This window comes from Maniola jurtina, chromosome 13 (assembly GCF_905333055.1).
Source record: "Maniola jurtina chromosome 13, ilManJurt1.1, whole genome shotgun sequence".
Taxonomy (NCBI): Eukaryota; Metazoa; Arthropoda; class Insecta; order Lepidoptera; family Nymphalidae; genus Maniola; species Maniola jurtina.
Window position 1 is genome coordinate 11,555,894 of NC_060041.1, and position 14,780 is coordinate 11,570,673.

Here is a 14,780-nt window from a genome sequence, read left to right on the forward strand (position 1 = left end):
TTTTAAATAATGCTTGCCTACCCTTATTGGAAATAAAAGAACATGGCATATAATATATAATTATATATAATATGTATAGAATAAGCAGTCTTCACTCAACTCGGAACCAGTTGGATGACTGACTTTGAGGTCCGAATTTGTTCTTTAACTTGCCTTGAAGTGTAAAATTGTTCCTCTTCTATCATCTATTTTACATATAATATAATTGTAGAAAAGTGGTGTCTGTACAATGAAAATAACTAATAATAACTGTAATGAAGTAGCAGGGTAAATATCGATGCCGAACCCGAAATTGTAATTAATTTTTTTTTGTCTGTTTGTCTGTGTGTTTGTGCACGCTAATATCAGAAACGGCTTATTTGATTTAGATACGGTTTTCACTAATATATTGTAATAAGCTTCACTTAACATTAAGTGTTTATTTCATGTCAATCGGTTCATAAATAAAAAAGTTATGTCAATTTAAAGAATCACGGCGAACATTTTAAACGTACAGAGTACGTACTACACGCCTCGCCCGAAAAGTCACTATTCCACGCGAACGAAGTCGCGGGCACAGCTTGTTGCTAATATATGTATAGGTATTAATACATATATCGCTGGCGACTTCGTCCTCGTGAATATGGTTTTAAAATCACATGGAAACTTACATGATTTTGATAAAAACTAACCAATCTTCAGGTCTTCAAATCCATATCAGCGCAGCGTGATTGTAGGACAATCCGACAAACATACACATTTTGCATTGATAATGTTATCAGTAGGATAAAAAAGAAACTATGAAAAAAGAAACATTTATCATCGTACCAATATGTTCAATTAGGTATACAAAAACTTGAACTTTTACCCACAATATTATACTTACTTAAGTAGCTGTATATCAAGAAAACATACATGCCTTTGTATATAACGTGGAACCTTACTTAGAAAACATTTGCAGATTCATTTCATTTCATATGTTGAGTGGTGTATTTGCTTACAAATTATTCTTTTTACATCGGAAGCTTTGAGATAAGACAAAAAAATTAACATATTGTTAAATAAATCACTATCTCATTGTAAAATAAACTTTATTTCTTAGACCGTAAATATCATAATTATATGAAATAGTGGTGGTGATAAAAATGATAATAAAGCAATTTAGGCTGTTGTTATTGCCACAAGTTATCGATGTTCGGATTCTACCTATAAATATAATGCTTAGCAGTGGCATGCACAAGGTTATAGTCAGGGTAGGTATAAGTTAGCTAGTCCCCTCTTTACTGGCGGTCATGATGAGAAATGAGCATAGAACTATTTGAATCAGGGTAAGCAGCGCTTTTGTGCCTCTATGAGCTGCACGCTGCTGATGCCTAGCAATATCATTGATAGTACAGTTTTATGGAATTAATTAATAATCACCTAATTAGTCACTCAAAATTTAAAATTATCGTCAAACTAATATTTATTACATCCTATTTAAAACCAATATTAACTAAAGCGTTCTCAACCTATGAGTACAAACACATTTGAGGGTACGATTACTACTTAGTATTTACCTACTTACATTAAGTATATTCTATACACGAAATCACATATTTCATGAATACCTAGATAATTAATTATATGTGCTAACAATTGGATAAGAGTTGAGGATTTTAATTTACCTATTAACATAACAAAAACCCGGTAATTTAGTAGGTAAGTAACAAAAACCTACTTAGATACGCATTAGACACTTATTATAATGGGTAGGTTACTAGATACCTATCCACGTAATATTCCCTGATTAACGACCAACAGAAAACGTAAGTACTTATTTATTTACGTACGTACGTAAATAAATAAGCATCTTACGTGCATGTCTGGCCTAAGGTCTGAATCTGATACTTGGATCTTACCAACATTACGTAGATTATGACGGCTATGAATTCCTAGACTCAAGCTATGTGATAATTTATTTTTGATAACCCCTTGCGCGATTCTAGGTAAATAGATATTATTATTTACTTATAAATTATCCTCCATCTATACATATTATGAAAAACTTGCCCTGATCTATAATACTCGTATATCATTATCAACGCACAGCCTTTACACTCTGGCTGGGGTTTGAAATCTTGAAACGTTGACATTTACTTAGGTTCTCTTTATGACGTAAGCACTAAGGAGGATTTTTAGAAATCCCAACCCTATGGGATGATCATTTCACGTCCATCCATGAAAATTGCGTTTTGTGTTTTCGTTTCAAAATTGAAAAATATGTGTTTTAGAATTTTTGAAAATTCCACCTTCCACCAAATTTTCAGAAATTGCATTTGGGCGAAGCCTTTAATCTCAGCTAGTAATTTTTCATAAATGCGAAAGTAACTCGGTCTGTTTGTCTATTTGTTTTTTTTTTTTTTTTTTAAATAAACACCTCAACTGCTAAACCGATCTTGGTGAAAGACACGGCTACTTTTGCTAGAGCAATTATTAAATTATTTCCATGATTAGCCCGTTCAAACACACCGACACTTCAATTTTATTTATTAGTATAGATAACCAAACGCCGCCGCCGTGATGTTCGAACTCTATTTTATACAATGTTTTTGATTTGCATCGTGTATTCTCGTGTATTTCAACTTAAAAAGTTACACTACTAGTACCTAGGTAGAGCTCAAAGGCCCTCATAGTTTAAACTCCTACATTAGATATCCAGCTACCACGATCACGTTATTTTTTGTGGTAGATTATTTGATTTAGATGCTATGTCAGCACGATCCACTCAGGCTCAAAACTTATCCGATTCAGTCACTCTGCACGTTTTTCCTTTTATAGGGCATGTTTTTTGTTAATTTTTTTAAATAAACAAAAAAGCGATTGGTAGTACTAATGTTAAAGTGAGTTCAGTTTAGATCTAATCTTGATCAAAAAACTCGATAAATCCTAATATTGAAACAATGCAAAAGTGTGCTTCTGTCTGTTTGTAACCTTTTCATGGCATAACATCCAAGTCGGGCAAGTGAATTACCCGATTGGAATGAAATTCGGCACAAAGATAGCTTGCATCTCAGAGAAGCAGGTTAAGTACTTTTTATCCCGGAAAACGTAGAGCTCCCACGGCACTTTTAAAAACAAAAACCCGCACGGGCGATGTCGCAAGGCGTCATTTGATTACGATTAAAATATATGGATTAACAGGACTCTCTCCGTCACTTACTCCACACCACAGGCTCAGATATTAGTTTCTAGAATATGTCTGCAAAACATGGACTTTGGTTGCTTAATATTCAAATGAAATTAGAACTACGTTTGTATGGAGCGAGTGACGGAGAGACCCCTCTTAAATAAAGTTTTCCATTCCCAGGCAACAACTAGAACGAGTGAAAATCAGATTCGTCAAGGACTTACTAACGTTTCAAGAACACAACAACTTCAAGTTCCTCCCCGAAGCCAGCGCGGGCGCTCATTTCGATAAAGTGTTTGTGCCTAATTTACCCTTATTGGTGAGTTGGAATTTGCTTTATCTATATACCTACAGTTTTCGCAAATCTTTTTGGACTCCTAGCTAAGAAATAGGTAATACAACAAACGTCGTGCATAAAAAAAGCATGGATTTGACCACTGACTCGCTCCAGCAATGCGCGGGGCTGCAATTGCTTGTATAGCATGGCACATTATTGTAAACTAGAGGATGCCTGCTACTTCGTCCATGTGGATTTAGGTTTTTAAAGATCCCATGGGAACTTTTCGATTTTTCGGGATAAAAAGTTGCCTATACAATTTCTGGGGCGCAAGCTACCTCGGTACCAAATTTCATACTGTTCGTCGTCATATTCAATTTCGTCAGAATTGGTTAAACTGTTAGGCCGTGAAAAGTTAGTAGACAGACAGGCATATAGACAGACAGACACTTTCGCATTTATAATATTAGTATGGATTGAACAATTGAAAAGAGCAACCGCCGAGTTTCTTGCTGGTTCTTCTCAGTAGGAACGGCATTCCGAACCAGTGGTAAATTATTTTGACGATTCAAAAGCAGTTGTAAAAGTTTACTTGTATAAAAATATATTCTATTCTATTCTATTCTAAATACTCGTAAATACTTACAGTACACATTATCAAGCTAGGAAGAATTCTACTCAATCCAGCTACTTTGTAAGCTCTTACTCCGCCTACCGTTAGCTACTTACTTTACTTGTTAGTAAAAGGTACTCATACTTTTTACATTATATTCGTTTTTGTAAAATAGCAAAAAAAGTTCGTGCAAGTATTTTTACTGGTTCTAATTTATGAAAAAAAAAAAATCTTTTATCCTATTCAATTCGTACCTAACTCTTTTTTACTTCAGTCAATTATTAAAACAATTAGATACCTACGTAATGAGGTTGGGAAAGATTTAAAATACCGCTTTAAAAAAATTATACGGCCCTAGGTACTTATTACCTACCAAAAACATGATGCAACCACAGATTTAGGAAGGTAGGTAAGGTAGGCAACGTTGTACATCACGGTAAAAAGTTAAGTGTCATCGTCATAGCACCTGAGTAGTAATAGTACCTTTATAATAGGCAGGTACGTCATAGTAACTAAGCGCAGAGAGACTACAAGAACAAAAATCATGCCATGAGCCGAATGAATATTATGGTAGAATGAATTGAGGTAGATAGGTATGACTGGTTGACTGAACCCCGTATTGGATTACACTGAGACGTTACGGTACCAAAGTTTTTTACCCCAAATCGAACAGGTATTACCTAGTTACCTACTAATAGGGAAGAAATGTACGAATGAACGAATAATATGTACCTAGTACCTACCTAGTACTTTTATCGTACACCACAAAATTATTAAGTACAGAAAAACACACACAAAGCAAAATAAAAATATAGAAAACTAGCGACCCGCCCCGGCTTCGCACGGGTGGACATTTATTTTTTCTATTTTCCGGGATAAAATATAGCCTATACGGATTCGGAAGAATCCCTCTAAGTAATGGTAAAATAAATGTTGAAATCGGTCCAGTAGTTTTTGAGCCTATCCAATACAAACATACAAAAATACAAAGGTTTCCTCTTTACAATATTATAGTATATCGTATAGATGTAGGTACAATATACCTTACAGCTCTCAGGCATATGTTATGCAATATTGATAAAACTCTTGTAGAATTTATTACACTGATATCCAATGATTTGCTGTTAGCCGTTGAGTAATTCCGCCCTACATCTCCGAAATCAATCATCAAGTCCTTACAACTTATATGAAAATAGTTGATACCCGCGACTTCGTCCGCGTGGATTTACGTTTTTCAAAATTCCGCGGGAACTCTTTGATTTTCCGGCATAAATTGTAGCCTATGTCCTTCCCCGGAATGTATTCTAAGTCTGTAGTAAATTTCATTAAAATCGGTTCAACGGTTGAGCCGTGAAAACGTAGCAAACAGACAGACAGACAGACACACTTTCGCATAAATTATAATATTAATAGTATGGAATATGGATCTATCAGACAGTATGGTAAACAGCTACACACAGTGTGTACAGATTTGATGAAGCTATGGAGTAGTCTGGACAAAAATTTTCATTTTCCATCCCGAAAGAACTCTATTATAGATATATAGTGTTTCTTTAGCATAACCCGGTCAATCTCACAGTAAATTACACTGATATATTATTATTACTGTCTGTACGGGTAAGAAGTTCACCAGGCTCATAATTCGTACATGGTCATTTTTTTATCTATAAGGTCTTATCGAGGTCAGTACGGACGATTTCTCTCAATATGTTTTGTAAACAGTCGTTTAGATAACGAATTAAGTGTTACCAGAGAATACTTCAAGAAAATAATTTCTTGAAGAATGAATATAAGTAAGTAGGTAAAGTATGAGTATATGGCAACAAAAAAAAAATAATTTGATAAAAACCTTGATGGAAAAACCTTGACCGTGACTTTGTAATACTAGTTAATTACTACATAGGTACTATGAATGATAAAGCAGTTGTTTTGTGTAAAGGTTGAGCCAAAAAGAGCAACTAAAAATTATGTGGTGTGGCATAATCTGGTAACTCGGAAGAACCATCATACATCAGAATTTATCTCGCCGCTACTCTCGAGCCATAGCTGATAGTCTATTAATTTTATTATTACTAGCTTTAGAACATAAGTATAAAATAGAAGCGTTATCTGTCTGTCCTGTGTAAACTATATTATGAAACCGTAGGTACTGTGACTGGCTGCCAGAGCATATTTGATCCTAATCTGGTGGATCTAGAAACCTAAAATGTTGCGTAAAGAAAAGATTTTGAGAAATTCCATCGAAACGAAATCCTCAAAACCTAAATCCATGCGGACGAAGTCGCGGTAATCAGCTATTAAAAACTGACTGACTGGCATAAATCAACTAACAGCTCGAACAATTGGGTCTACTCTATCTATATTTGAACTTTCTTCTTTTCAGGGTGTGACTTCAAAAATTGAGAACGCGGAGTTTTTTGCCCGGATGGGCGTGCAAGCCGCGTTGAATACGTTTGGAAATCACAAGGAAGCTTTTTTACAGCTGCCAGTGCAAAGGTAAAATCTAATAAATGTACCTTAAAAAAGTACATCCATAGTCACAATATTATGCCAACACCTCACCGATAACTATACCCTATCCACGGAAAGAAGTTAGTATAGGACTCTCTGTTACGTAATCCAATACAACTGACAGAGACGAAAAACTCAGTGGGCGTTAACCATTTTGAATCACCAACCAATCACAAACATGTTTTAAAAACATTCGAAATTCAATTTGAAAATGTTTTTCAAAAAACATGCGAAATTCAATTCGTGAACATAGTAATTTCATGGGAATACGTCACAGAACGAGCCCTTAGAGCTTTTTAAGAGGTCTTTTTTTTCTATTGGTTAATAAAATACGCAGTTCAAGATGATAAGGTGCGCTAAAATCAGGCAAGAAAAAGTGATCCTATAAAGGTTCCGTTTTTCCTTTTGAGGTACGGAACCCTAAGAATAATTGATCCTCGTAGGTAGCTATGGCATAGTGATGAACACAATTTCGGTCTAAGAAACTACTAAATTTTTTTTTTTTTTATAATTGTTATGTGTTTATTCAGAAAGTAATAATACAGATTTTCACAAATGTTAAAAATACTTAAATATAAAAATTATAAAACAAAAATATCATCCAAATCACTGTAACGAGGCAGGGTGCCCAGAACGCTGGCTGCGTTACCTCGTTGAATGGCCAGACTAATATGCTGACCAAGGTAACTGCCAGATTTCCGGTCACCCGTGGACTCCACAAGACGGGATGACAGGTCCTTAAAAAAGGATCTGGCATCCTCGCCCCACGAACCCATGGTCTCCACTCCAAAAGGCACAATTAATATGAAATTATTTTCTATATTTTCATATTTGCGCCTCTTGGCCCTTTCTGCCTTAGTGGCTGCCGTTCCGGCCGCCACGGAGGTCACCTGTATGTGAGACAGCGCCAGTGTATCAACACACGTGGCATCCCATACAAGCGACCTTCCTTGTTACCACGGAACCAGAGTCATACCGTCTGGTCTCTTGCCATCGCTACGTGCCAAACCATTTGGTTCTAATACTGCAGGCACTTTAGCTGTGACAAGAGACCTACGTATGACTTACTACTAAATTGAACGTCAAAGAAAGAAAAATCATTAAATTTCTTCTAGGCTGGATAAGTTTAAAGTTCTAGCTTAATAGTTCTAGTTTAGTTTGCCTTCGACAAATAAAAATACTGAGAATACGCAAGTTACCGACATTCTCAGCAGTTAACCTTACGAATACTTAGTCTAAAACTACGAGTAACTTCACAGTATATATAATATTATAAAGGCGAAAGTTTGTATGTGTGTGTGTATGTTTGTTACTCCTTCACGCAAAAACTACTGGACGGATTTGGCTGAAATTCGGAATGGAGATAGATAATATCCTGGATTAGCACATAAGCTACTTTTTATCCCGGAAAACCAAAGAGTTCCCACGGGATTTCGAAAAACCTAAATCCACGTGGACGAAGTCGCGGGCGTCAGCTAGTAACTCTATAATAGGTAAGGTGTACAGACCTACTATTAGTAGGTAGGTAGGTACTAAGTAGTGTAAAATATCCTATGTAAATATTATATCATTGGAAAAATGTTTAAAGCAAATATGGATATGACCATGCTCGCTATTTGTCTATAACTAATTCCACTTAAAGTTATGTAGTTTTTTTTACATATTTAAATATCTAATAGTCACGTGTAGGAAAACTGTATTTGATATTTGTCTTTACCATAAATAGTACAGAAAAGATCTTTTGTTCGATTGTTGGAAAGACCTCGTGGGTACTGTTTGGGGGGAGGGGAGGGGGTTTACGGAGTACGAAGAACTTATTCAGCAAAGAGTTAGGTTTAGGTACCTATGCTAAATAGACGAACAAATCGAACGAATCGAACAAAAAATTTTTTTCAGCGTTTTGTCTAAGTATTACTAGCATTTACCCGCGAATTCGACCGTGTCACTTCAAAGAATTGTGCATGTTTTCATCTATAGCTCTCAGTCATATTGTAGCTATCGAATAGTGAAGGAATTTTTAAAACCTGATCATTAGTTCTTTAGATTACCCCATGTACATACAAACTCACACAGTAACAAAATTTAAGTCTTTATAATATTAGGTGTTTTTATGTCGCTACCCTAAAATTTAAATCAAATTATTGTGGAATCCTATGATACCCTTTTGCTTGCCTCAACAGTCGACTTTACATAAAAAAAGATTCCGACGAATTAAGAACCTCCACCTTTTTTGAAGTCGCGGTCGGTTAAAAAAATTGAGCTTGTTTCACTCTCGACTATTTTTCAGTAGGAACCTACTACACCTTTTCAATTTGTATTGTAAAGAACATAACAAGATTATTTCTTCCCCTTTCCAGATTTCTTTGGGGATACGAAGACAATATCATCACAATTGCGAAGCCTTATTTGAGCATCCAAGGACAATTGAACTTCGATAATTTTGGACTCTTAGTGACAGTAAGTACTTAGTACAGATTGATATTATATGTAGGTACCTAGGTACTACCTATCCTACCTAATTTCACTGAAGATATTCAGATGTAAGTATATTACTATTGTAAGACGAGTAAGCTCTTTTCTTGCGTGAACTATTGTGTCGAGTGGGTGTCAATGCAATTACAGAATACACCCATAATGATGATAGAGCCTAGTGGTTATAAGACATCTACGTCCTATTCGGGAGGTCCAGGGTTCAATTCCGGGGCACATATCTTACTTTTCGGAGTTATGTGCTTTTTAACCAATAAAATATCACTTGCTTCAAAGGTTAAGGAAAACATCGTGAGGAAACCTGCATCCTGAGAGCTGTTCTCCATAATATTCTCAAAGGTCTGTGAAAGTCTGTCAATCCGCACTTGTCCAGCGTGGTGGACTATGATTTAAAGTACCTACTCTAAGCCCTCCTCATTCCAAGAAGTTACTCAGTAGTGGGCCGGTATTAATAGCTTGATGAAGAATTCGATTTCTACTTCACATCGTATCGGAACGCCTGGTAGGAAGGTAGGTAAATAGTAACTTCATATTTTCGCACCAAACAAAAAAAACTAGGAGTTTTGCAAAGATTTGTTTAAGCATCCGTGTGAAATACATAATTATTTTATTACTGTCTGTTATTGGGTAAGAGCCTGTGAGGTTCAGACCTTCGTTTTTTATAAAAGCTGAAAGTTTCTATATGCGTTTCCACCATGATCCAAACTTCATAGTCGCTAATCGTTCCTCCCTGTGTTGGGGGCAATGCGCAGAGAAGTTTTCAGCTTTTATAAAATAACGAAGTTCTGGCCCTCACTGGCTCTTTTACTTTTGTTGTCGCGTAAAGAGATAAAACAATCATTAAGTTATGTCTTTTTTTTTCAGAAAAACGGTACGTCGTCTGACGTTTTCACGATTAACACGGGAGAAAATGACATAAACAGAATGAATATTATAGAGGAATTCAATGGACATAAAGCATTGCCTTATTGGGGAAGCCCCGAGTGCAATTCGTACGTATCTATGCCTACTCTCTACTACAAAGTAACGATCGCAATCACTTTTCATTGGCTGACACTAGGTATACTTAACTAAGTATATGATAGTACTGCTGAAGCCAGCGAGTTCGTTCGCCTGGATGTAGGTTTTTTAAAAATCCCGTGGGCACTCTTCGATTTTCCGGGATAAAAAGTAGCCTATTTGCTAATCCAAGATATAATCTATGTCCATTCTAAATTTCAGGCCAATCCGTTCAGAAGTTTTTGCGTGAAGGAGTAACAAACATACACACACACACACACATACACATACAAACTTTCGCCTTTATAATATTAGTATGATAGTATGATGTGAAAGTGTGAAGTGTGATGTAATTCACAACTTCCGTATTAGCCCTCAAACTGCGTTTTTACAATAATTGCTAAAACAAAGAAGGTTTAAAACATCGGACCCATCAACGTATTTAGAAGCAGACGTTACTTTAAGGGAATCCATGATATACAAAGAACCGCTGAAACAGATAAATCTGTACGATGCAACATGCAGCACGCTATAAGCACCGCCCGCCCCCCACAGCTAAAACTGCAGGAAAAGTCAGCCAGTAAGCAAGCAATACGCACCACCACTACCCAACACCACTCAAATCCCTCAACACCCTCGACGCACGTTTCACACCGACGTTCTGTAGAGTGTTTTTACCCATGTTAATCATGATTAATTTTTCCCTTTTTCCCCTCCAACTAAGCGTAAAGCTTGTGCTAGGAATGAGTACGATAATAGTGCAATGGGTGGGGTTTGAACCGTTGACCTTTCGGAGTTCAGTTTCCTCTCTAACTGATGAGCTATTGAGGCTATAAAGGAGGTTTAGGGGAATCTGTGTGATGGTGCGTATTATTTGCTTGGTGGCTGGCTTTTCCTGCATGTTTAATAGAGAGCGGGCATTGTGTATCGCATGATGCATGTTATACCATACAGATTTTGTCTGTTCGAGCGGATTATAGCAAATCCTGCTTTTAATTCCTTGTATATCATCAACGTGTAACTTCTGGCGTCTATGTCGTTATACACAAGGAAAAAATAATAAGTGCCGTCTAATCAATGCAATACATGAGGCGCTAACTACAGCATTTATCAGTGCTGATAACCTTTGAACTCTGATAACTCGCCCCATTCATAATATGTGTCGTTGTGACATAAGAAACAACTAAATCTACATCTATTAATATTATGATATACCTACTATAATAACTAATAAGTAATTTGGTTCGTTTGTGTAGAGAAACCTGTAGCTATACCTACTAAACCAATTTTAAAAAATCTTTATTACCTAATTGTAGATAGGTAGTAGGTACTAGGTACCTATGTAGTTAGAATGGACTTTACTATATGTAGTTATAGGTTATATTTTTTGAAATTTTGCTAAAAGGGTCCACTGTCCAGGACCATTTTCTGCGTAAAAGATAAGGGGGCGAGTTTTATAAACCACAATAATACGACGAGGCAGATATACATGAAAATTTTGATGAATCTGCTACAGCCTAGTCAAATGTCTAGAATTAAGAATAAGAATTATATTGTTGTTCATTAGTCTAGATGATAAGCAAATACTAAGATCAAGCCACAAAATAGCAAAATGCGGAAACTAATGAACAAAAATGAAACATATACCTACGCGAACTTTGCGGGCCATTGTTAATATTATGATAATTGCATCTAAAATGCATGTTCAATGCATCAAATTATTAGTTACATAACATCTTGATAACAATTTTCTTCAAATTTATTTTTAGCATAGAGGCGTCTGACGGCTCCATATTTCCGCCAACGTTTTTGGACAGAAACCAAACTCTGAAAGTCTTCTTCCCAAACTTGTGCAGGAGTATACCCTTTAAGTACGTCAAGGATGTGGAAGTAAGTTCATTTTCATTAAATTTCCATGTTACAGTCAAAACTCTTACCGGTCAAAGTTACTTTTAACTGAAAAGTATAAAAAGTAGTTTTGACTGGAATTCTAGGCAAAATTATTATTCGCTGTAGACCTACTATGTAAATATAGCGCTGGCCCAACCAAACTCGACGCCCTGGACGAATTTCTAAAATGGCGTACTTTGAGCCAACCTTGCCACAGCATAAAATATTCATAATACTCGCATTTCGAGTCAATTAGCATGTAGGCACCGTCACCAGTCGCCATTGCCGCACCCTAAATTCGAGTGATCTATAGACCGTCGCGTCGTCTAGTCTATATTATGTACGAGCCGGCCCTGAATAAATTAATTGTCGAATATATCCTAGAAAGTAATTGGAGCACCCCAAATCCACACAGTGTTGTCTATCTTGTCTGAAGAGGTTCTGAATGAAGCGAGCTTATGAGGCAGGAGGTGAATGCAGGAGGTGGCGAGTAAAGCGGGCCGGCAACCTTCGTAGAGAAACGATATAAACGATCGAGTAGGTGAAGCTGAATGAAGGGTCGATGAAGTGAGACTTCTGGCATAGCCCTTTAAAAGAACTCACATAGGGCACAGTCAGAGTGACCGTCAAACCAGTTGTATTTTTCTGAATGCCATTTTCTCTTCACAGATGGGCGACGGTGTGAACCTTCTCCGATACGAGATGCCACGCAACGTGTTCGACGACCCTGACCACAACCCCGCCAACCAGTGCTACTGCCAAGTCGACACCGGCTCTTGTCCGCCGCGCGGCGTCATTGACGTCACTCAGTGTGCTATGGGTAACGATAAAGTATTTTACTCTGAGTAACAGCGCAAGTTTAAGAGTGTAGACACATTACCCGACTACGGCAAAGCCGAAAGGAAGGGTTGTGATTTTACTTCTTAATTTTGAGACATCATCATCATTATCAACCGATAAACATCCGATGCTAAACACAGGTCTCGTCTTCCACTCACCACGGTCTTGCACCGCCTGAATCTAGCGGCTTCCTGTGACTTGTTTGATTTCGTCTGTCCACTTATCGGGTCGCCATTCTTGGGACCCCGACGTCTGTCGGTTTTTCGAAATATGTGCCTTGTCCATGCTGCCTCTGTGTCCTGAAACTTCTCTACGTAACCAGAGATGTCTTCTCATCCAAAATTCTTCAATACTTGATGACATATGGATCTGAGACATGGTCGCTAACTATGAACCTGATAAGAAAGCTCAAGTCACACAGCAAGCGATGGAGAGAGCTATGGTTTGCGTAGGTAGATATAATTTAATATTTTCTAGGAGCCCCAGCGCTTGCCTCGTTCCCGCACTTCCACCTCGGCGACCCAGCCCTGCGCGAGCGGTTCACCGGCCTCCACCCTGACTCCGAACAGCACCAGTCGTACCTCGACATACACCCTACGCTTGGTATCGCATTGAGTGGAAAATCTAAGTAAGTATCTAACTACAGATTTTAAGCCTTCGTGGTGGTAATTAGATACTGAGCTACTAAGCCGCTAGGTCGAATCTTAAATCGACACCTCCCACGTAAGTTGTTGTATCCCCAAAACTACAACTTTTCAGTAGAGCGTTTTAAAGATATAAATTGAAATTAAAGCTCCATTTTTCAATATATTTTTGTGAAATTCGGTATTTAGTTATAGTTTACAGTACTTTCACATATTCTGAAAGATAATTTATAGAAATACTTCACATTTCTGAGATTTTGTTCATACAACATTTTACGGCGTGTTTCATCTTTGTAAAATGTTGTATAAGATACTTACAACAAATTACGCTGGAAAACACGGGTTGAGTGTCATCGTATGTGTTAAATACAACAGTGTACGTCGTTTAAAATTTAAAAAAAAATGTAGTATGTGTAGTCCGATTCATCATTTCCAACCAATGGATGTCCACTACTGGACATAGGTCTCTTATAGGGACTTCTATATGCCACGGTCTTGCACCACCTGAATCCAGTGGCTCCTTGTGACTCGTTTGATGTCGTCTGTGCACCTAGTGGGAGTCTGTCAACGCTGCGCCTTACAGTGCGAGATTCCAGCACCTTGGGACCTCAACGTCTATGGGTCCTTCGAATTATGTGCCCTGGCCATTTACACTTCAGCTTCGCAACCCATTTATGCCGGTTACTCTGATTTTCCTACCGATATCCACATTCCAGATTCGATCACGTAGAGAAACTTCAAATATAGCTCTCTAATTGCCCGCTTAGTGACTTCCATCTTCTTATGAACTTATGAATTCCATTATAACACTTCTTATAAATTCCATTATAATATGTGACCATATTATCTCGGATCCATAATATGTCATCACTGGTAACACGCACTGTTCGAAGACTAATTTAGTTTCCGTACGCTGCCGCCGAGTCGGATTCGTTGGCTGACCTGTTTCTTGAAATTGCACTTACCTACCTGGTCCAGGTACCTGTTCCAGGTTTACACACTTTTCTATAATTTCAAGTGCAGAGCCCTCAACGATTACTGGGTGGGCCGAGACATAAGAATTAGACATAATTTTCGTCTTACTCATGTTCATTTTCAGGCCCATCTGTTGTGAAACTTTGCAAAGGTCATTGAGCTGTAAATGTAGAAACTCTGGGAAACCTAATGAGGTATCCCAGAGTTTCTGCGATAGTGACTTTGTCATCGACAAATCGAAGGTGAATTTCTTTTGATGTTAATGTCAAGTTCATTCCAATCCAAGCTTAAGATAAGGACGTCTTCTAAAGCAGCGGTAAAGAGTTTCAGAGAATTACGTCTCAATGTGCACTCTGTCACTGCAATTGGACTGGCCTAGTCTGGTCCTATATG

At 37.4% G+C, this 14,780-nt stretch overlaps 1 protein-coding gene across 2 annotated transcripts in view; it reads left to right on the top strand.

Annotated features, from left to right (window-relative positions):
* LOC123871148 (scavenger receptor class B member 1-like) overlaps window positions 1-14,780 on the top strand; it is a 30,904-nt gene that overhangs the window by 11,644 nt on the left and 4,480 nt on the right. For both annotated transcript variants that reach the window (XM_045914769.1, XM_045914770.1), the window contains exons 4-10: window positions 3,329-3,467; window positions 6,422-6,534; window positions 8,907-9,006; window positions 9,904-10,031; window positions 11,808-11,928; window positions 12,598-12,748; window positions 13,246-13,396. In XM_045914769.1, the coding sequence (XP_045770725.1) occupies window positions 3,329-3,467; window positions 6,422-6,534; window positions 8,907-9,006; window positions 9,904-10,031; window positions 11,808-11,928; window positions 12,598-12,748; window positions 13,246-13,396 (903 nt within the window). The remainder of the gene's footprint in view (window positions 1-3,328; window positions 3,468-6,421; window positions 6,535-8,906; window positions 9,007-9,903; window positions 10,032-11,807; window positions 11,929-12,597; window positions 12,749-13,245; window positions 13,397-14,780) is intronic.